Genomic DNA, 22880 nt, shown 5'->3' on the forward strand with positions numbered 1-22880 from the left:
ATGACTTTTAAAATGTATTTTTATAGAGTGTCAAGACTAAGTTGTCCTTATTTACATTTCTATTTCTGCCCCATCATATATGGGGCTAATGAAGTTTTAAGATAGCAGCTTTAATCCCTTTAAGAACCATAAAGCTTTAGTTAAGGGACAAACTTATTTTCACATGCATTTCGCTTTTATTTAATTTCCAAATGCATTTCTTGGTCAAAGGGAAGGTTGAGATATTATGAGGCTCTAATTAAGCAATGAATATTTGTTTCTTCAAGGTGATTTCAGGGAATACTTAGATTTTTTTCTCAAAAGATCACTGTTACAGAGCAAAAAAAAAAAAAATCCTTCAGTCGCTGCTGTCATTAAATTTCCAGTGACCCTAGAGTACATTAGAGTTTACTTGGGGAATCTCCATTCACCTTAACTGCCCTTGCCTAAATTTATGGCATTGCTTTTCAGTGAGATTTTTATTAACCTTCTGTCTGATCTTTCTGCTATAGATTGGGGATTGGAAAATAATTACTCACTCCCATTGTCTGTTTAGATGTGGCACACAAATAATGTCAAAATTTAGAAGGTCTATTTTATTAAATGTGAATATTTATAGAAGATTTAAGTTTTAGAGTCCATAAATTTTGTTTTGCTTTTGTTTACTTTGGCTTTGAGCCACACTCAGGATTTATTCTCGACTGCACTTAGGAATTGTTCCTGGAGGTTCAGTGAATCATATTATGTTACTGGGGATCAAACCTAGGTCACAGTGTGTGAGGCAAGTGAGCCATTGGACTATTTCTCTGACCCTCATTACCAAATGTGTGTGTGTGTGTGTGGTATGTGTGTATGGGTGGGTAGTGGTGGAGGTGATAGTAGTTGAGGTGTTGAGGGGGCCATATCTGCATGTACTGTTTCTAGGTCTGTACTCCAGAGTGACACCTGGCAGATGCAACTGCTATGGTAGAATGCGAGGCTAGTTAGAGCCTTACTGTGTGTTCTTTCTCCAGCCTTCATAAAGTTTTATTAGAACAGAACCTCATATATGCATTCAGCTAGTGTTGAAAACCACCAATGCAGTCTCTATTCTAGTATACCTCCGTTTCAAGAACTATCTTCGTTAAATGTAGCATATTCTAGGGAAATGTGTTTTAATATATATAAATATATTACATATGATTATAATTATATATAAGTATATATAATATATCATTATATAATATAATTATACATAAATATAATATATAAATTACATAAGTATAACATATATCATATATTATAATATAATATAAAATATAATATGTAATACATATAATATATATAAGTATATTTTTTTCTTTGTTTTGGTGGCCATACCTACTATTGTTCAGGGCTTATTCCTGGCTCTGTGCTCAAGGATCACTTCTGGTATGTCTCAGGGAACCACATATAATACTAAGGACCCTTGAACCCAGGTCAGCTGTATGCAAGTGCCCTACCTGCTGTATTATTGCTCTGGCCCCCTTATGTCCTATATATTATGTCTAATATGTAGAATTTTCTTAAATATTAGTATCCATCTGTAAGGAGTTGAAAAACCTAATAAGGGATGATCTGTTGAAGAATTGGTAGAATAGGGGCCGGGAAGGTGGCGCTAGAGGTAAGGTGTCTGCCTTGCAAGCGCTAGCATAGGATGGACAGCGGTTTGATCCCCCGGCATCCCATATGGTCCCCCCAAGCCAGGAGCGATTTCTGAGCGCATAGCCAGGAGTAACCCCTGAGCGTCAAACGGGTGTGGCCCAAAAAAAAAAAAAAAAAAGAATTGGTAGAATAATCCTAAAATTATGATAATACTAATACCAGATAATAATGGCTTTTTTCCTTCCTCTTCCCTTTCTACTTTCCTTTTCCCATCCCCTCCCATGTCAGAGTGGCTCTCAGTAATCTTTTTTTGTTGCTAAAAAGAAAAATATTGGTTTTTTTTGGGGGGGGGGTTCATTTATCTCTGATTTCCCCCCTTCCCTTCCATTGGTTGCTATTGTTGTGATGACCGAGCATGTCACATACTCTCAGTTGTGGTGCTTGCACACTTAGCCATGGTGCTCTCCATGGTTGCACACTTCAGTTACTGTGATTGCATGTTTCCTTCCTTCTTTCCTTCCTTTCTCCCTTTTTTTCCCTTTCTTCTTGTTAACTCATTTAGTTGTGTTCATAGTGCTAGTCACATTTCTGGTGGCAGTGCTTACATATATACATGTTGTGTGCCAGATATACAGCACACTCTCTTTGTGACAGAGGATATGGGGAGGTTCTTCGAGACCTAGCCACTTGTGCGAGGGGAGTAAACTCAGCCTCATGCTTGTATGTATATAGGTACTTTTAGCCATTGAATTGTCCCTGGATCCCTCAAACATTCGTTTGTTTAGAAAATAAATCTTTGGATTCTATATAGGAAGCAATTAGGAAGATCAAATTGTAAGACTAGCTTTTCATAGCTTTGTTTATTTTTGAAGGAAGTGTTGCTTTAATGTTGATCTTTGACATAATTTTTATGAAAATAAAATGGGAACAGTAATTAACTAAACAAATATTTACTAATGAAAATTTGAGAAGTTTGAATTAGAGAGATATATTAAAAGTAAAACGGACCAGAGCCATAGCATATTGGTAGGGTGTTTGCCTTGCATGCAACCAACCTGGAACTGGCCCAGGTTTGATCCCTGGAGTCCCATATGGCCCCTTAAGTCTGCCAGGAGTGATTTCTGAGCGCAAATCCAGAGTAACTCTGGAACACCGAAAACCTCCCCGTCCTCCCCATAAAATAGACTTGGATTAAAATAAATTTCACCTTAAAATTTTTTTATTGAGGTAATACTGGCTTATGAAAACTTATGTGTTGATATATATAGGGGTATTATGTTAACCTTATTACTGGGATACTACCAAAGTTCCAATATTCTTTCATATATAAAATATCTGACAGATAAGTCAGTCATTATCTGCTTTTCTTCCTTTTTTTTTAATACTTGTTGGAGATAGGAGAGTACTTTAAGATTCTTGTGTATCTTGATTGCTTATTCTTAAGAAAGGTGGGAAGATTTCTGAGGGATTAAAAAAAAACATTAAAAGTAGAGTGAATTTGCCCCGTTGAAATGCTATGACTTGTAAGAGAATTCATATTGCTCAGACAGCTGCTCATTTGGGAGCCCTAACTAACAGTGGGTAGGGAGTTTGTCTTGTAGGCAATCAACCTGAATTCAATCCCATGCATACTATATGGTCCCCTGAGCCTCTCAGGAATGATCCCAGAGCATATCCAGAGTAAGCTCTGAGCACCACTGGATGTGGCCCCCTAGCAATATCAAAACAAATCAACTGCTTACTTGGAATTTGAAGTAAAATTAGTAAGAATTTGCAAACAAAAAAGTTTAAGTTTTGAAGTAGAGCAGTCATCCAGAGATAAAAATATACATGTAGATTTTTACTTTAGTTTTTTTTTTCTACTTCAAAGGAAGGTGTATTACATCTGTGTTTGAATTAAACTTATTTTGTCAACATGTGTATGTATATAGTATATTTTTATATGAATACAATATACAAGATCTAAAATAATATTTAACTGATTTGTATTTAGTCTTGTTTTGGAGGCCATACCTGGCTATGTATAGGGCTTATTTCAGACTCTGTATTTAGGGATCACACCTGATAGTGTTTAGGGGACCATATTTGGTACTATGTGCAAGGTAGGCTTCACTAGCTATACTCTCTGGCCCTCGATTCAGTTTTTGAAAATATTTGAACTTTGGGACAAAGTAAAAAAAAAAGACTCCCATTCATTTTTATTATTTTTGAATAGTAAGTTATTTTATGCCTTTAGTTAAATTTCTAGTTCATCTAGAAAGTTTTGTTAAATTGTTGTGGTCACATTGAACTTCAGAAATACTTTCTGCCAAATTATTTATATGTTGTTACTATATTTAGAACTGATTGCCAAGATGTAGGCTACTTTAAGAGTCCTGAGCAAATTTATAAGGAATTATTGATGTAAATATCTTATGTACATATTTGCATGTATATATATATGAATTATTGAGTTGACAACATTTCTTCCTTATATGCAAAGTAGAATGTATGTATATTGTGGAAGAGAAAAAATACCCACATTTTCTTTGTACTTTGAGCGGAATGTGTAACACTTTCCCACAGAAAATAAAAGAATCTTTGCTTTATAAAGGAAAAGTCCTCCTATTTTAATGATTCACGATAAGTAGTTGAAAAGTTAGTGAGGCATATAAACAAATGATAGATATGATATCTTTAAGATACATGTGTTATCAGAGAATAGATTAAATTTGTTATTATTTACTTCTCTTCTAATTTAATGCAGATGGAGGGAGCGAAGAGCCATCAGATCGAAGACAGTCAAGTGTAGACTCTCGCCAAAGCCGCTCTGGGCAAGGTAAATTTTCATTAAATTTGCTATTTAAATTTTAAAAATTCTCCTTTGAATATCTTAGATGTATTCCCTGAACTGCTATAACTCTTATTGAATATCCTCTTATACAGTGACAATTGTGCCCACTGTTTTTTTTTTCCTTTGTGATCTGTTCAATAAGGTATTCTGGTAGAAGAGTTTTTGCTTTAGAATTCATGTTAGAACCAAGTTAAGGGGATTGTTGAATTTGTTCTCTCGGCCCCCAGACGCAACAATAATAACTTGTGGCATTGTTCCTTTTTTGCATAGGTGCATTAAAATGGTAAGATATTACATATGCAAACAAATTCTTATCTAATAGAGATAAGAACACAAATTTTGTAATGCAGTTAGGCCTTATACCCTGAACACTGTCATAATGACTTGGCTCAGGCCTCAGAAGAATGGACATTTGCCCATACACCCCTGAATCATTGACCATCTACGGAAACAACAATTGTCTACAAATCAATCACTAGGAAGCAAACCTCTACCAGGGAAGACCCTATCGCTACCGTGGCATTGACTTACTCCAAGGAGTGTTCCCTTAACACTCAGATTACTCAGCAACAGCGACAACCAGCTTGCAGGGCAGAAAGCTCTGCATCTAATGGTGAGGTGAAACTAGAGGACGCTCCACATCATCTTGACTTCAATGAAGGAAATGCACAGACACCAGAATCTTTAACTACAGAAACCTGACACCAACAACAGCTAATGTGGAAAAAATTTTTACCAGAACCACAGAGAATGACTCGGGTTGGACAACCTAGTATGCCTGGAACCCAGAGTCAGTCTTATAAGGTCTCCTTGTATTTAAGCCAAGGCTTTTTTTTTTCTTTTTTTTTCATTTTCCCCATATTTTGCTGGGCCTATGCAAACAACAATTACCATGCTCACACCATTATTACTGTATTATTTTTTAACTCATCCTTCTTAAAAACAAAAGAAGAGCTTACTAAACTTTTTGCTGGTGCTTTAATGAATTCATTGTGATTCGATAATTTTCAAAAATATTCTTTCCTTTCTCTTCCATCTCTTTAGTTTTTCTTTCAATTTTCTAATTTTTAAAATCATGTTGCTTTTGGTCTTCCTGAAACAAATGTATTATTTATTATCAGTTATGTCGACTATGTAATGCATTTTCTTTAAATAAATTTAAAAAAATTAAAACAATTAGTCCTTTGTCTTTGATTCTTTGTTCTCATAATTAAAAATAAAAAATAAAAAAAAGAAAAGATAAGGCTTCCCAATGTTTACCACAGGCTGTGTTCTTTACACTGACTGTATAGAAAGAGGAGGTACAGTAAATGCTCCCCATATACACCTCAAATCAGGCCCTTTGCCTGGTCTGTATTGTGAATGGGGGGACAAAAAAAAAGAATAAAGTAAATCGTTAAGATTTACTTAAAAAAATTTAGTTAAAAAAAATTGGTTCAGGGTGATGGTTTCCATAATCTTTCTAAACCATTTTACAAGTATCAGTTCTGAAACATATTAAAGCAATTATAAATAAAAAATTAAAACAATTATCAGCTGTTCTTTTTTCAGTACTTAACCTGAGGATTGGTTTTTACTCTGTATCTCAGTAATATGCCAGTTTCTTCATTTATGATTTTAAATCTTTCAGTCTAAAACTTCTCTATTCTACCATTAATTCTAGATGTAAAGGTGAGAAATGATCTCATTTTGAAAAATGATTGTAAGGACTTAGGTAAATTTGGAATATTATTATGTCTAGATATCACTTTTGAAATGTAACCAAAAGATAAATATTTTAATCAGAAGATTAAGTAGTGCTGAGGGATTCTCAGCCAACTCGTACAACTGCACTAACAATTTTCTACCAGCTGGCCCAATATGGGGGATTACCCAAACCATGCTTGTGATGCTGGGGCATAAGGTTAGAAGGGAACTTAAAGGGCCATCCCTGGCTGTGGGGACCATATGATCCTGCGAATTGAGCTGAGGTTGGTTTTTTGCGAGGCCTGATAATTTCTCTCAGCCAAAAGTAGATTTTAAACTGTAATACTTGTTTGATTATTATCACACAAACTTAAGAATATGTAGGTGAGGGCCGGAGAGATAGCATGGAGGTAAGGTGTTTGCCTTTCATGCAGAAGGACAGTGGTTCGAATACTGGCATCCCATATGGTTCCCCGAGTCTGCCAGGAGCATTTCTAAGCATAGAGCCCTGAGCACTGCCGGGTGTGACCCAAAAGAAACAAAACAAAACAAAAAAATAGATAGATAGATAGATAGATAGATAGATAGATAGATAGATGAAACAAAAACATAACACTTGTTATTTTATTCTCTTAGGAAATACGGTTTTGTTTGCAGTTGCCATTTAGGATTGTCTTTATATTTCTTTTTCTACTTAAAATTTATTTTTGTAGGGGCTGGTGAGGTGTCGCTAGAGGTAAGGTGTCTGCCTTGCAGGCGCTAGCCAACGAAGGACCGTGGTTCTATCCCCCGGCGTCCCATATGGCCCCCCAAGCCAGGGGTGATTTCTGAGCGCTTAGCCAGGAGTAACCCCTGAACATCAAATGGGTGTGGCCCAAAAAACCAAAAAATAATTTTTTTTATTTTTGTGTAAATCTTGAGATTTTTTTTTTTTTTTTTTTGGTTTTTGGGCCACACCCAGTGGTGCTTAAGAATTATGTGTTACTCCTAGCTCTGCATTCAGGACTCACTCTGGTGGTGCTCAGGGGACCATATGAGATGCTGGGAAATGAATCTCGGTTTGCTGTGTACAAGGCAAGCACCGTTACCTTCAGTACTATCTCTCCAGCCCCCAACTTTTTTTTTTTTAGAGTGACAGCTTTCAAACTAAAAGTTGTGTGACTAGCATCCTATATATATTTTTTTTATAATTTGTTTTGTTTTAGGGGACACTCCCAGCTTAGGACTTTACTCCTGGCTTTGTACTCAGCGATCAATCCTAGAGGTGGTATGGGGGATCATATTGAGTAGTGCCAGGGATTAAAACCGGTGACTTGTAAAAAGCAAGTGCCCTATCTGTTGTACTCTCTTTTGCCCTAACAGGCACTTTTATTTTGCTTTTTGGGCCATACCCAGTGGTGCTAGTACTAATGGCTCTGCACTCAGGAATTACTTCAGTCAAACTCAGGGGGCCCTCTGGGATGCCGGAGATCGAACCTGGGTCAGCCACATGCAAGACAAGCACCCTCCCTACTGTACTATACTCCAGCTCCAACAGCACATTTTTAGTTTTGGTAGTTTGGGTTTCATTCATACAGTGTTATTGCAAACCAGACCTCTACACTATCAAAGTATCTGAGACCCTAACTCTTATCTTGTTACCTTTTGTCCTCCTCTTCTTACTTCCTCATTGATTTTTTTCCTTCCCTGTCCTTTTCATTTCTATAATCTTACCGTATTTTCCAGTGTATAAGATGACCAGGCATATAAGATGACCCCCTTATTTTACAGTTAAAACATAGGTTTAGGCCTATATTCGCTGTATAAGACAGAATGTTCCTGTGCTGCAACTGTATGTACCACAGTGAGCCAATCACAGCAAGCAAAGGTTCATAGGTTATACTGTAATAGACTTCCTCTCTGGCCAATCTGAGCAGGCTTTTTACAGTATAGATTCAGGTCCAGAACATTGTCTAATTTGCATGCATCAAAAGCCTGCTTGGATTGTCTGAGTTAGAGAGGTGGTCCAAGCAGCCTTGCAGTGATTGGTGCAGGATCGAATTGGAAAATTAGTTTTGTGGCAATATCCAGATGATTTTGGGGCATATCGAAACGTTTTCTGGGATATACTCGGTGTATAAGACGACCCCTGACTTTTGGTTGACTTTTTTTTATTTTAAAAGTCATCTTATACGCCGGAAAATATGGTAGGTTAAAGTACTATTTTAATAACATTGTTGTAGAATGAAAAGGAATAATATATGCAGCTTGATTTGGAAAAAATTATTTGTCACAGTATTTAATTATACTTAAATAATGTGTGTATTATAAGTATGTCAGGAAGTTGTGTCCTTTCATTACATAGTCTTGGTCCAGAGTAATTAAACGCCTTACCTCCATGCTATCTCTCTGGCCCCAGATGATTTTTTTAAATTGTATTAGCGTGGTATATTACGTTGATTGATGTACATATGTGCATGTTGAATTATCTTCACATCCCTGGATGAATCCCACTTAGGCATGGTATATGACTTTTTGGATCAGTAAAGTTGACAGTTTGCTAGTATTTTGTTGAGGATCTTTGCATCTTTGTTCATTGAGACATTAACTTATAATTTTTTTGTTTGTTTTTGGGTCACACCCCATGGCACTCAGGGATTACTCCTGTCTATGTGCTCAGAAATCACTCCTGGCAGGCTGTGATATGTATAGGTTGCTGGGGATCAAAATCAGTCACTTGCAAGGCAAATGCCCTACTGCTGTGCTACTGCTCTGGCCCAGATTCTCCTTTTTTAATGTGTCTCTGTCTACTTTTTATTTGAGGGTAATGCTTGAAAACTCTTGGGGTTTTTTTTTTACTTATTCAGTTTCCTGAAATTTGAGCCTAAAAGGCATTGGCACTAGCTCTTTTTTTAAAGGGTTGAATGAAATCAGTAGTGAATCCATTTACCCTGGGTTTTTGTTTTTTAGGAGAATTTTGATTACCATTTCAATTTTCTCCTTAGTGATAGGCCTATTCAAGTATTCTGTACCTTCTTGATTCAGCCTTGGGAAATCATAACAGTCCAAGAATTTATCCGTTTTTTCCTAGGTTCTCTTTTTGTGGCTTAAAGATTTTCTAAAGCAATTCTTGGTGATCCTTTGAATTTCTGTGGTACCTGTTGTTAACTTCCCACTTTCATTTCTAATTTGGTTAATTAGGGTTTCCTCTTTTTTTGTGTGTGTGTGAATCTTGCTAGTAGTTTATAGATCTTGTTCAGATTTTTTTTTTCAGAGACCAGCTCTTGGTTTCATTAATTTTTGGATTGCTTTTAGACGCCACTTCATTAATTTCTGCTCTAAATTTAATTCCCTTCCCCTGCCTGTTTTGGGCTCTTTCTGTTAGTCATTTCCCACTTTCTTAAGCTGTGCAGTCAGGTTATTTATGTGAGTGAGCCCTTCCTTCCTTGTTGATGAATGCTTGCATAGCAGTGAACTTTCCTCTTGCTTCTGCTGTGCCGCACTAGTTCTGGTTTCCTCATTCTTGTTTCCTCATTCTCATTTGTTTAGATATCTTTTGATATCCTTTGTGATTTTCTCTGGTCCAATGGCTGTTTAAAAGTGAGCTACTTAATTTCTAGGTGTTTTGAGTTTATCCCTTTTTTGTATGTGATCAACTTCTATTTTCAGTGCATCAGAGTCTGAGAAGAGAGTTAATACAGTTTTTATCCTATTGACTTTATGGAAGCATGTGTTACTGCCCAGCATGTGACCTATCTTAGACGATGTTGCATATAAATATGCATTCATTAGAGATGAATGTTTATTCATTTTGGGAAGGATGAAAAGCTGTGTGTGTATGTGTGTGTACACTAAACACTTACCTTCCATTTCTTTTTCAAAGCAAGTATTATTTCCTTGATGAATTTTTTTATGTAATCTTTAGAGCAGTGACAGAGTAGTGCTGAAATCTCCAATTATTATTGTTATCAATTCTTTCCTTCAAGACTTTTAGCAGTTGTTTTAAGTATTCTGTTGGTCCTCAAATAGTTCATATGTGAATAGGAGTGTGAGTTCTTCCTGATGTGCATATCCGTTGATTGTTAAGAAATGAACCTGTTTCTTAATTTTTTTAAGCCTGAAGTCAATGTTGTGTGGGTTGTGGCTTGAAATAGGTTTTCCTCATTGACTTTGAAGCTGTGTTTGCCTTTCCTGTTCAAATGTTTTTCTTATAGGAAGCATAAGGTGGATTTAATTTTCTAATCATTATGCCACTCTGTGTCTCTTAATTGATGCATTTAGAACATTGGAATTGAGTGAGATAATTAAAATAGTTTTGTGCCACCTTCCCTTAGAAGTTTGGCTTGTCTTTGGGATTTGTACTGTCTTACTATAGCCCATTCAATTCTTGTAAAGTTTGGTTTCTATTCTAAGAATTTGCTCAGACACTGTTTACCAGTCAAGTTGGGTATCATTCCTTCAAATCTGAAAGACTGGCTGTGTAAAGTAAGTATTCTTAGTGAGGTGTTCATTTCATTAAGGTTTTTTTTTAATCTTACTTTTATTAAGGTTTTTTTTTTATCTTACTTACATCTTATTGATGATTATCTTACTGTCTTGGGCTAGCATAGTGTTGTTTGATAAACCTGCTATAAATCTCAAGGATGCTCTTTTGTATGTCATTTTCTTTGATGATCTTGCTACTATCAGTATTCTATATATTGCGCTTTCACTGTTCTAATTAGGATGTGTTTCAGAGTCTTTTTAGTGGGGTCTCTTAAGCTGGTATCCTTCACAATTTTGAAAGGTCATGCACCCTTCAATATTGGAAACTCTTCAGTGATGATTTCTTTGACTGTTGTGTCTTCTTTTGGAATTTACTTTCTGGTCCTCTGGGATGCTGTTGAGTTTTGCATTGTTCCTCTTGAATTCATTCCAGAGTTCTCTTGTCAGCTGTTCATTTATTTTGAGTTTTCCATCTTATGCTTTGGTCTGGAGGTTTTCTGCATCTCATCTTAGAGCTCACTGATTTTATCCTCAGCTACCTTTACTTTAATACTAAGGGCTTTCAGTGAATTTTTCTTTTTCTTTTTTTTTTTTTTTTTTTTTTGGTTTTTGGTTTTTGGGCCACACCCGACGGTGCTCAGGGGTTACTCCTGGCTATCTGCTCAGAAATAGCTCCTGGCAGACACGGGGGACCATATGGGACACCGGGATTCGAACCAACCACCTTAGGTCCTGGGTTGGCTGCTTGCAAGGCAAACGCTGCTGTGCTATTTCTCCAGCCCCTTTAGTGAATTTTTCATTTTACCTACCAAATTATTTAATTTTTGCTTGTAGTTTTCTCATTTCCGCTCTCATATCATCTTGTGTTTATTGGCTGTTCATTTCATGTTTCTTTTAGCACAGTCCTTCCTTTCCCCTCAATTTGGACTTTTATAGAGGGATTTCCAGTCAGTATTTAGCCCATGCATCTATATCCCTAATCTTCCTTAAATTTAAAATAAATATTAATAAAATGCATTATATGGGGCCTGAAGTGATAGTACAGCAGGTAGCATACTTGCCTTGCGCTTCGCTAATCTGGGTTTGATCCTCAGAATTTCATATGGTCCCCCAAGCACACAGGAGTAATTCCTGAGTGCTGAGTCTGGAATAACCCCCTAGCATTTTTGGGTGTAGCCCCCCCAAAAAGTATAGAAATTTACTAAGTCAGCATTTTATCTTAAACAGTGCTCTGTTTCAGTTGTATCTCAGTAAATGAAATAGGGAGAAACAGAATGAGGTAAAATGAAAATAAAAATCAGTAACTGAAATGAATTAATGTATGTAAAAATCCTAAAATAAAAAGTAGACAATAGAAAAAAATTTACTGTCAGTTTATGTTAAATATCAGATATAAATGTGGGAAATATTTATATTCTTATCCTACAAGATATTATCAATGTAAAAATTCAAATTGAATATAGTTGAATGGAAGGGTGGAGGTTTGAGCACTGTACCCTATAGTACTCAGGATTTATTTTTGGCTCTATGTTCAGGGATCACTCTTGAGAATATCAGTGTACCAAGTATAGTGCTGTGGGTCAAACTGTGGTCAACCATGTACAAAGGAATTGACTTAATTCCCTATACTATCTCTGTTTCATGATTGAATATTAATAACAAAAGCTGAATTCATTAACAAAACCTGTCATTTCCGTTATCCTGAATACTATTCCTAAAGTTATTTTTAACTTTATTTATTGATTAATTGGTTGATTGGTTGTTGGGCCATATTTAGCGGTGCTCGGAGTTACTCCTGGCTCTGTACTCAGAAATTGTCTCTGGCAGGCTGGGGGTCCATATGGATACCAGGAATTGAACTGGGTTACTCCTGGGTCAGCCACATGCAAGGCAAAAATGCTCTACCGCTGTGCTATCTTTTTGGCCCCTCTAATCTTAATTTGAAGTTTCCTCAAATTTCATCGTCATAGTTAATTGATAATAGGAACACCTTTTTTTTCTTTTTCTTTTTTTTACTATTTTTTTATTGGGTACTGTTATTTTCAATACTGTTAATTGTACTTTTTATGTATACATTGTTTCAACACCATACCTAAAACTAGATTGACAGTTTTACTCCATCAGTGGTCCACATTCCATCCCAGCCCACACCCTTACACACTTGCCCAGTAAACTCAACACTGAAACAAAATATTCCACTTTGATATCTTTGGCCATTTGTTGTTTTCTTAATATATTCTTTATATATAGATGAGAGAGGCCTTATAATTTTATTGGGGAGGTGGTAACATCTACATACATAGAAATGGATAAAGCTAAACTGAAATTAGGCAAAATTGTAAATCAATGATCAGTTGATCAAAATTTTTTTCAAAAATAATATATCTTTGTTACAGGCTTCCAAATTTTATAAACTAATTATATTATGAATTATATGCTAATACATTTAAAATTTACTTAAAATAGATGACCTTACAAATATGTAATATAGTAACAGTGAGGAATAGAATTTAAAAATGTTAAGGATAATATAAATAGACTTATAAAAGTACAAAAGTCCTTTATAAAAATTTTAAGATACTGTGATTTACAAAGTTGTTCATAATAGAGCTGTTTTAGGTATACACTATTAGAACACCAATCCCACTTCCATTGCCCTCCCTCCTTCTTCTACCAATGACCCCAGTTTTCCTCTCACTCCCTAGCTTGTGCCCTTGCTAAACATAATACGTTTATTTTATATTACTTGCTGTAACAAAATTTAAAGGAATGCAAATGTTATCAGGAAATAATTCAATAAGTCAATTTGTGACTTATCAATGTAAAAATCATATGATTTTACTATATGATTTTAACCTATGTAAATAAAGAAATTAAAACCATTTAACACAATATAGTATACTCTATATTTGTTTGAATAAGTTTTCAAGTCTGGTATCTAAAATATATTGAATTAAAATTTATTTTGTATATGAATCCTAATGTGGTAATTATCATGTCTTCCCTATAATAAATAAACCTTTGAAATTCCTTGCTGGGCTGGAGCACTAGCACAGTGGAAAGGGAATTTGCCTCGCATATTTCTGACCTGGGTTTGATTCCTGGTATCTCATATAGTCCCTCGAGCCTACCAGGAGTGATTTCTTTTTTTTTTTTTTTTTTTTTTTGTGGTTTTTGGGTCACACCCGGCAGTGCTCAGGGGTTACTCCTGGCTCCATGCTCAGAAATTGCTCCTGGCAGGCACAGGGGACCATATGGGACGCTGGGATTCGAACCGATGACCTCTTGCATGAAAGGCAAACGCCTTACCTCCATGCTATCTCTCCAGCCCCCAGGAGTGATTTCTTAGTGCAGAATCAGGAGTAATACCTGAGCTCCATCGGGTGTGGCCCAAAAACCAAAAAGGAAAGAAAGAAAATTCCTGCGAATATATTTTTGATGTTTCCATGAACTAGACAAAATCTAGAAATATTAAATTTAGTAAAAGTAAAGGGCATTAAGAAAAATTAAATGGAGTGGTGAGTGCAGTCAGAGTAGAGTCCACTATGACAATGATAGTTGGTCTGATCACTCTAGACAAGAACTGGGCATAAAAAGTGGATAAAGTAACATGCAATGAATGGTACCCCTTCATTAACAATAGTGCATACCACAGCAGTGTCTAAAAGGAAAGAGAGAGAGAGAGGGAGGGAGGGAGGGAGGGAGGGAGGGAGGGAGGGAGGGAGGGAGGGAGGGAGGGACCCCAGAGAAAGATGGAAGGGAGGGAAACCGGGGACATTGGTGGTGGCAAAAGTACACTGGTGATAGGTGGTTTACAATCTCTGACTGAAACTCAAGTATGAACAATTTTGTAATCATGGTGCTTAAAAAAAGTTATTGGTTTCTTTTTAAAAGAAAAATTAAATGGAAAAATAGGCCTAGAGTGTTTTTTGTTTTTTGGGTTTTTTTTGTTTTGTTTTGTTTTTGGGCCACATCCGGCGTTGCTCAGGGGTGACTCCTGGCTGTCTGCTCAGAAATAGCTCCTGGCAGGCACAGGGGACCATATGGGACACCGGGATTCAAACCAACCACCTTTGGTCCTGGATCAGCTGCTTGCAAGGCAAACGCTGCTGTGCTAACTCTCCGGGCCCGGCCTAGAGTGTTTTATCCTAAGAAATGGAATTTTGATTTTTATAACAAATATATATTGGTTAAATATTATTTATTATTCATTAATATTAATTAAATATAACAAATAACAAAGTATTCTGTTACTGATAATATTTAAATACTGGAACTAATATTTTAAAAGAGTGCACTAAAAACCTCTGAGGTTTGAGGCAATATTGCATGTTTTGGTTTTGCATCTCTGATGATTAATGATGTAGAACATTTTTCATTTTCTCATTAAAAATCCTTGTCAGACTGAACAGTGTAAATGAGATGTTAATTTATTGTTGAAAATATATAAAATTTCATAGCCAGCTAGGAGTAAACATATCTTTCTTAGTCTAGTAGAGGGCAACCATATACAATGTTAGTGCCATATTCAATGCCACATGTTGGGAAGATCCTCCTGTCCTTTAAAGGAGCTCTTTTAATGCTTCTTGCAAAACTGATTTCAAGGCTCTGTATGAGTTCTGTAAGCTGTTGCCTGTCCAGGAAGCTCTGTATCATCCCTTCAAATCTGAACAATAATCTAGATTGAATAGGAGGACTCTTGGTGAATTGTTCATTTTGTTGAGATTTTGTACTTATTACCTCCATACTCTTCTGGCTCAAAAAGTTCCATGTGATAGATCATCTGTGAGTTTTATGTTCTTTCCTGTGTATGTAAATTCCTTTTTTTTTTTTATCAATTGCTAGCAGTATTCTGCCTCTATCTTTGGCTTTTATCATTTTGACTACAATGTGTCTTGGAAATTTTTCACTGGGGCTCTTCGGGCATCTTGGATCTTGGTGTCTTGTATTGCTCAATGTTGGAAATTCTTATAGATGATTTCTTTGTTTCTCCATCACATTTACTATTTCTTCTTCAATGACCCCAGTGATGCTTATATTGTTCCTCTTGAATTTATCCCCTAGTTCTCCAGTATGCTGTTCATTTCTTTTCAAATTGCTTTATCCCTTCTGTTATTTTCTAGTGTTTTCCTCCTCTCTTCTTGGAGCTCCTTGATCTTTTGCTTAGTTGCTATGATTCTGCTCTTCCAATCTTCTGTTGAATTTTTATATCCTATGCCATGTTCTTTTGTTGTTGTTGTTGTTGTTGTTGTTGTTGTGTTGTTTAAGTCCCTATTTCACTCAAGGATTACTCCTGGTCTGCGCTCAGAAATCGCTCCTGGCAGGCTCGGGGGACCATATGGGAATCAAATCCAGGTCCATACGGGTTGGCCGCTTGCAAGGCAAAATGCCTTACCACTATTCTATCTCTCTGGCCCCTCTACCATGTTCTTCATTTCTGATAGTAAGTCTCATTTTGACTTTTATATTTTCTTGTGCTTTGCTGACTAGCTGTGACATATTTATTTGCGTTTGTTAAATATCTGCATTATGATATCACTAAAGTCATTGGTTGGAGGATTTAATGAGCTGGTTGGTGTTTATGTCTCTGGTATTGAACTTGGTGAGCTTCTATATGTTTTCCCCATTGGTTTTTCTAGTGTCCTTGCTCTGTTGGGGTTAAACCTTTGAAGTTAGACTCTGGAGGATGCTGAGGGATTACACCAGGGCTTGCTATCTTTCTTCTCTGCCCGTCTTCACCAAATGACAGAAAGTTTAACTGTGAGCAGTATACAATTTGCTGTGTAGATCTGTTGTGTAGCCACCTCATGCTTCAGAAGGTGTGGCCATTGGCCAGTTAATATGGTGCAGGTCAGGTGTGGGTGCTGCTGAGATGAAACAGGAAGAAAGGGGGCTCTGCATTCATTCCAGAGTAGGCCCAGTGATGTCAGCCAGAAACTAGTCTCACCTGGGTATGGTGGAGATTATTATGGTGTTATCTATACTTATTAATGCATATGTATCTGCATTAATAAATAAAAATTACAATATCATATATCTATAGATAGAAGAATGACCTGACTAGATACAGAACATTCAATATAAATGAAATATTAACTCATTATTGAAAAAGTATAGTGTTTTTTTAGCAAGCTAAGAATAAACAGATCTGGGGCCAGAGTGGTGACATAAGTGGTAGGGCATTTGCCTTGCACACGCTGACCTAGAACCGACCTCGATTCGATCCCCTGGAGTCCCATATGGTCCCCCAAGCCTGGAGGAATTTCTGAGCATATAACCAGGAGTAACCCCTGAGTGTCACCGGGTGTGGCTCAAAAAAACAAAAATAAATAAATAAATAAACTCAAAACAGATCTCTTTATCTCTGAGTATTTTTTAAGTCAATTAAGTTACCATGAGATATGATATACAAAGTTAAAAAGTTTAAACTAGGTTCCTGAGCAAAGTCTAGAGTTGATCCCATGACAGTATGCTCCAAGGACGGAGAAACCCCATATCTCTTAGGCCAAGTGAATTCCTTTTCGAATGACCCCAATATTTACTGTGCCAGGGCAGGAGGGAAAAAACAAAAATACAAAAAGCACAAAACCTTGGTTATTATATATATATTTTTACCTCCATTTATTATTGTTATTATTATTTTTATTTACCTATCTATTTTGGTCGATTTCTCTGTTTGGGTGTGAGTATTGAAATTGTCCCCAATCATACTTATATTTTCTCTTCCTTTCTTTTCTTTCGTTATGTGCTATGCCATGTTTCTCATTTCAAGACCATGGCGTGTTTTTTTGTTTGTTTGTTTTTGTTTGTTTTTTGTTTGTTTTGCTTTTTTGTTTGTTTGCCTGTTTTTTTTTTGTTTTTTTTTTTTGTGGTGCTTATCGATATAGCTCGAGCCCTCACTGGATATTTGACATTTCTTTTGGTACTGGTGGAGTGTTTCACCTTCTTTTTCTCCATCTCTCAAATCGATGATGAGAGCCTCTAGAAGGATTCCGCCCAGTTTCGGTGTATTAGACCCTTACCCCAGTTTATTACTTTTCTCTTTTTCAAACAAAACCACGCAACTTGAACTAGCTAGTCCTGCCTCCAGTTAGAGGGGGAAATAAGGGAGGCATCAAGACCAAACAGGTGCAAGACTACTAAGTTGTGGGTTAGATACAGAGGGGACCACATATTCTAGCCGCCCTGGGGTGAGGGAAGAGGAAATGGGAGGTAGGACAGAAACGGAGGTGTAGGGAGGACAATTTGGTGATGGGAATCCCCCCTGATTTTATGTAAATATGTACCTAAAATATTATTGTCAACACTATGTAAACCACTATGATCAAAATAAAAATTAAAAAAAAAAGTTTAAACTAGAGGCCAGAGAGAAGCACAACGGTAGGGCGTTTTTGCCTTGCATGTGGCAATCCAGGACGGACCTTGTTCTGTCTTTTGCATCCAATGTGGTCCCTGATCCAGGAGCGATTTCTGAGTGCATAACCAGGAGTAGTAACCTCTGAGAGTCATCAGGTTTGGCCCCCTCAAAAAAAGTTTAAATATAAAGTTGTTTTTTTTTTTTAAATCTGCCTTACATTTTTGCCTAAAACTGTTAGAGGATGTGATCCATCAAAGAAAGCCAGCCAAATAATAGAAAAATGTTATAAGGAATAGAAAGTTTGGCAAAGAAGAAAGGTAAAAAAAATCATCAGGATTTGAAAAGGACAATAAAAGTCTAGTAGTGACAGAGGGAAGATAATTTGTAATGGAATAGGTTAGAAGCCTCCAGAAGTCTTTTTCAGGGAAAAGTAAATGACTAGAAACTCAATATATTTTATTATCTTCAGAAAACTTTTTGAAAATAAGTGAGAGGAAGCCGAGTTTTGTGTTGGCAATAAATACATAAACCAGCAAGTAAAATAAAGTTCTAAACTTGTAAAAGAACAAATATTGAGAAAGAGATGCTAGAATAAATTATTAGACCTTGGTTCGTAAAGTCTTGGGTAGCTAATCTCATGCCATTCCATTCACCTTCAGTAAATCAATCGTATCACTTGCCAAATAGACCTTTCTTTGAGATCTAGATCAGTATGACTGGGAAATAGTGCTCTAAAGTTAAGGTTGAGCAGATTTGGTCTCTGGACTGTTTTTTGATGGTTCATAAATTTGATTGGCTGTAAAAAAGGTTTGATTGTTTTTACATCTGTACTTAGGTAGGATATTGAACTATTTCTTATAATGCCCTTCTCTGATTTTGGTAGCAGTATAATACGGCCTCATAAAGCAAGTTAATTTCTTTTTTTTTTCTTTTAAAAAATTATTTGTTTATTGGCCACACTAGGTAGTTTTCAGGGCTTATTCCCTACTCTGCCCTTAACAATCACTTCTAGCTAGTCTCAGGGGACCCTATGACATCCTGGGAATTGAAACTGGGTTGCTATATGGAAGGCAAGTATTCTGGTCTGCTGTACTTTCTCTTGTGCTCCTTCATAAAGTAGTTGAAAGTTGAGAAATATTTTCTCTTCTTAGTTTCTGGAATATTTTGTTTAGATTTGATGTTTTATCCGTGTTTAGTAAACTTTTTCAGGGAAGCCATCTGTGCTTGGCATTTTTTTCCTTGTGGGAAAAAGTATAATAGAAATGAAATTTCTTTAATAAATGTAGGTTTATTTCAGTAACATTTCTTCTTGAACAGAAGTAACCTATTTCTTCTTTATAAACCTGTATAATTTGTATCAGTGCTTGATACTGGTAATGTGGTTTTCTATTTTTTATTGTCCTTATCATTTTGTATAAAAATGGCTCGATTTTAATCATCTCAAGGAACCAGTTTCAGTTTTCATTCACTAAATTTCATTTTACTTTATTCAATTTTTTTGAAAAGATAAAGCTATTCTGTTTTCTACTTCATTGGTTTCTGCATTGCCTTTTTTTTTTTTTTGATTAAATGTTTCTCTTTTTCTACTTTCTTATGGTAGAAGCTTAGGTCATTGACATTGAAATTTTCTTTTCTAATATAGAACTTTTCGGGCTGTCATTTGCCCTCCATATTTTGGTTTGCAGCATTTTATAAGCTTTGATGAGTGGTGTTTTTATTTAGTTCTAAAAATTGCCAAATTTTCCCTGAATTTTTGTTGCTGTTGTTCTATTTTTGATGCTCAGGGGTTACTCTTGGTTATTCTACGCTTAGGAATTATTCCTGGGAGTGCTCAGAGGACTGTATGAGATGCTGGGGTCAAACCCATGTTGGTTCCATGAAAGGCAAATGTTCTACCTGTTATTGTATCTCTCTGGCCCATTTTCTTTGATTTCTTCTTTAACCCATTTGTTAGAAGTTTATTGATATAGTTTTCAAAGATTCACGAATTTTCTAAATTAAGTATTAATTTAATGTGATCAGGAGAACTACTTTCTGTGAGTTAAATCCCTTTTATTGGTATTCTGCATTCAGATCAGATACCAATCTGTATAGAACAAACACTGACTTTAAACAACTGATATTCCTATATATGTGTGAGTACCAACTATTCTGTCCTGCCTGAATTTTGGATACAGTTATCTAATGTCTCTTCTCTAGTAATAGCTGACTGTAAATTGTCTGGTGAAGTGTTTTACCCTTTGGACAGGAGGACTCTTTCCTGTATGTTAACTTTAGACTTGAAGGTCATTATTGTATTTTCCCTCCCCTCCCTACTCCTACTTTGCCACCCTCCTTTTCTCTCATCACCCCACCCTACTCATTCAAACTGCTGCCTTTAGGCCTTTCCTGCTCCTTGTGTCTCTTGTTCCTTTACTGAAAATAGATCTTTTTTGTTTGTTTGTTTCTGGGCCACACCCGAGTTGCTCGCAGGGGTTACAACGCTCAGAAATTGCACCTGGCTTGGGGGACCATATGGGACGCCTGGAATAGAACCAGGTCCGCCCTGGGTCAGCTACGTTCAAGGCAAAGTTTGCCCTACCGCTACACTATCACTCTGGCTCCTGAAAATAGATCTTAACCACTCCGCCCTGGGTCATCTACGTTCAAGGCAAAGTTTGCCCTACCGCTACACTATCACTCTGGCTCCTGAAAATAGATCTTAACCACTCATCTTTCACAGTTATTCTACGCCTGTTCTGGGATGTAAGTTCCGCAATTGAATAGTATTTGATTTCTGTCTTCTATAGAAATATTAACAGTTTTCTTTCACTATTGGGTTTTTGCTTTGTTTCATTATGCTTTACTTCTTTTTAAAAAGTATGTGTTGTGTCATTTCTACATTATCTATCATATTGATATTTTATATTATTGGGGGGAGAAGGATATACACCTATTGGGGTGTACTCCTGGTTCAGTGCTTCTTTTAGTCTGAACTATACAACCATTTCTTTCACTTCCATAGTAGTGTTCTAACTTTATATTTTCAAACTTGCTGACATACAGTCTGTCGATAGCATTGAGCTCTTATAACTGCATACTTCATTTTTTTAAAAAAAAATAGACTTTGTTGGAATTATAGATAGAGCACAAGTTTAGAGTGCTTGCTTTGCATGCTGCCAATATGGTTTCAATCCCAGGCAACCCAGATGGTTCCCCAGGTCCTGCAAATAAATGGTCTCTGAGCACAGGTCCAGGAGTAAGCAGTGAGCACCACTTGGTGTATTCCAAAAACCAATACCAAAGCCAAACCTAAACCTGTATTTTCTCATAAATTAAAAAACAATTATTTTGCCAACTCTTTCCTTTAGTTAGTTAGTGTGTTCTTCTGATGTTGTTGCCAAAGAGGAGTCACATGTACTAGTTGTGTTCTTACATACTTGATTGCCTTGTGCTATGAGTTGTATACTTGGTTGTTACAATCTGTGATTTTTGGAGGTACAAAGCTCCAGGTCTCACACTTAAAATAAGGCAGGCACTCTGAGCCCAAATACTGTAGACTTTATCATTTCCTACCTGAGTTGCCTTTTTCCTAATACACTTTCTATATTTTGTATCATATGTGCTTAGTTTAAATATACTGAGCATCATTCTCTTTGCAATGCCTGTTTACTTGATCTTTCTTCAATAAGAGATGATTGATTTCTGCTTCTTTCAAGAAGAGATCATCCGCCTAGATAGATATTCTGCCTTAACCTTCACATTGCTTATTAGTACCTAGAATTATGTACATTTGTTGTCTCAGTTAATAGGAAATAAATAAATAGAAATAAGTCTGACTTGAGTAGAGTTTTACTCGTTTAACAGGCCATCTCAAGAATACTTGCATATAGAAATTTAATCAGTACTAGGACCAGAGAGATAGTTCACAGGGTAGGAGGCCTGGCTTCTGTGTTCTGAGTGCCACCAGGAGCTTCTGCATAGCACAGAGCTGGATATAGTCACTGAATATCATGAGGTGAAACCCCAAAACAAAATCAGAGCAAACTACCAATATTTGTGAAACGAGAGAATGAATATCTAGTGCTTGCTTAGTGTGCTTGAGAAAATATGGAATATGCCAGGCCACATATTGATCTGATATTCACTTCTGTATATGTAATACATATATAAATAAAGTAGTTTGCCAAAGTGTCAACTACTACTGATATATAATGTAGAACTCTTAAAATATAAACATAAAACCAACCATTTGAGTTAACCCTATTAAAGCTTTTGAGATTAGGTAGGTAATTATTTTCTATTTACCAGTATAATATAAAGTAAACTATGACTTTCATTATAAAGTTAATTTAAAAATGGAATAAAATGAGATTATTTGAGGGGGCCGGAGAGATAAGAAAGCAATAGAGCATTGTCTTAGACACAGAAGGACGGTGGTTCGAATCCCGGCATCCCATATGGTCCTCTGAGCCTGCCATGAGTGAATTCTGAGTGCAGAGCCAGGAGTCACCCATGAGTACTGCCTGTTGTGACCCCTCCCCAAACAAAACATAACAAAAAATGAGATTATTTGAGGAACTGATTTTATTGCACCGTCTTTGACTTAAAGTCAGTTTCTGAGAATCTATTAAATGAAGACATACGATATTGAATAAAATTCTGTTATCTTATATAGAATATTTGACTTTACTTTTCGATTGTTTTTTTATTCATCAGTCACATGGGAGCTCATTAATAGTAGACTTTGCATCTAATACATAGTGGCAGTGCTATGCATTTAGGTAATCAAATTGATTAATGAATCTCTTTGATTATAGGAATAAATGGTTTTGTATTTCAGCAGTTGTGGAATACTACATCTGAATTATTTTGTTATTGTACTATGTCTATATTTTAACACATGTATGTTTGCATGAAGTAGTTTGAGGATTTTAAATTTTTTTGATATATTTATTT

The 22880-nt window shown here is 36.1% G+C and overlaps 1 protein-coding gene and 1 non-coding gene across 2 annotated transcripts in view; both read left to right on the plus strand.

Moving 5' to 3' along the window:
* Positions 1-22880, plus strand: part of TANC2 (tetratricopeptide repeat, ankyrin repeat and coiled-coil containing 2) — a 340845-nt gene that overhangs the window by 54423 nt on the left and 263542 nt on the right. Inside the window, 1 exon segment of the mRNA XM_049778821.1 lies at positions 4349-4420. Within this exon segment, the coding sequence (XP_049634778.1) occupies positions 4349-4420 (72 nt within the window).
* LOC126031104 (small nucleolar RNA SNORA51) lies at positions 5679-5811 on the plus strand. Its single transcript, XR_007503235.1, has one exon. It is a non-coding gene; the product is annotated as a small nucleolar RNA SNORA51 (small nucleolar RNA).

Source organism: Suncus etruscus, chromosome 1 (genome assembly GCF_024139225.1).
Source record: "Suncus etruscus isolate mSunEtr1 chromosome 1, mSunEtr1.pri.cur, whole genome shotgun sequence".
Taxonomy (NCBI): Eukaryota; Metazoa; Chordata; class Mammalia; order Eulipotyphla; family Soricidae; genus Suncus; species Suncus etruscus.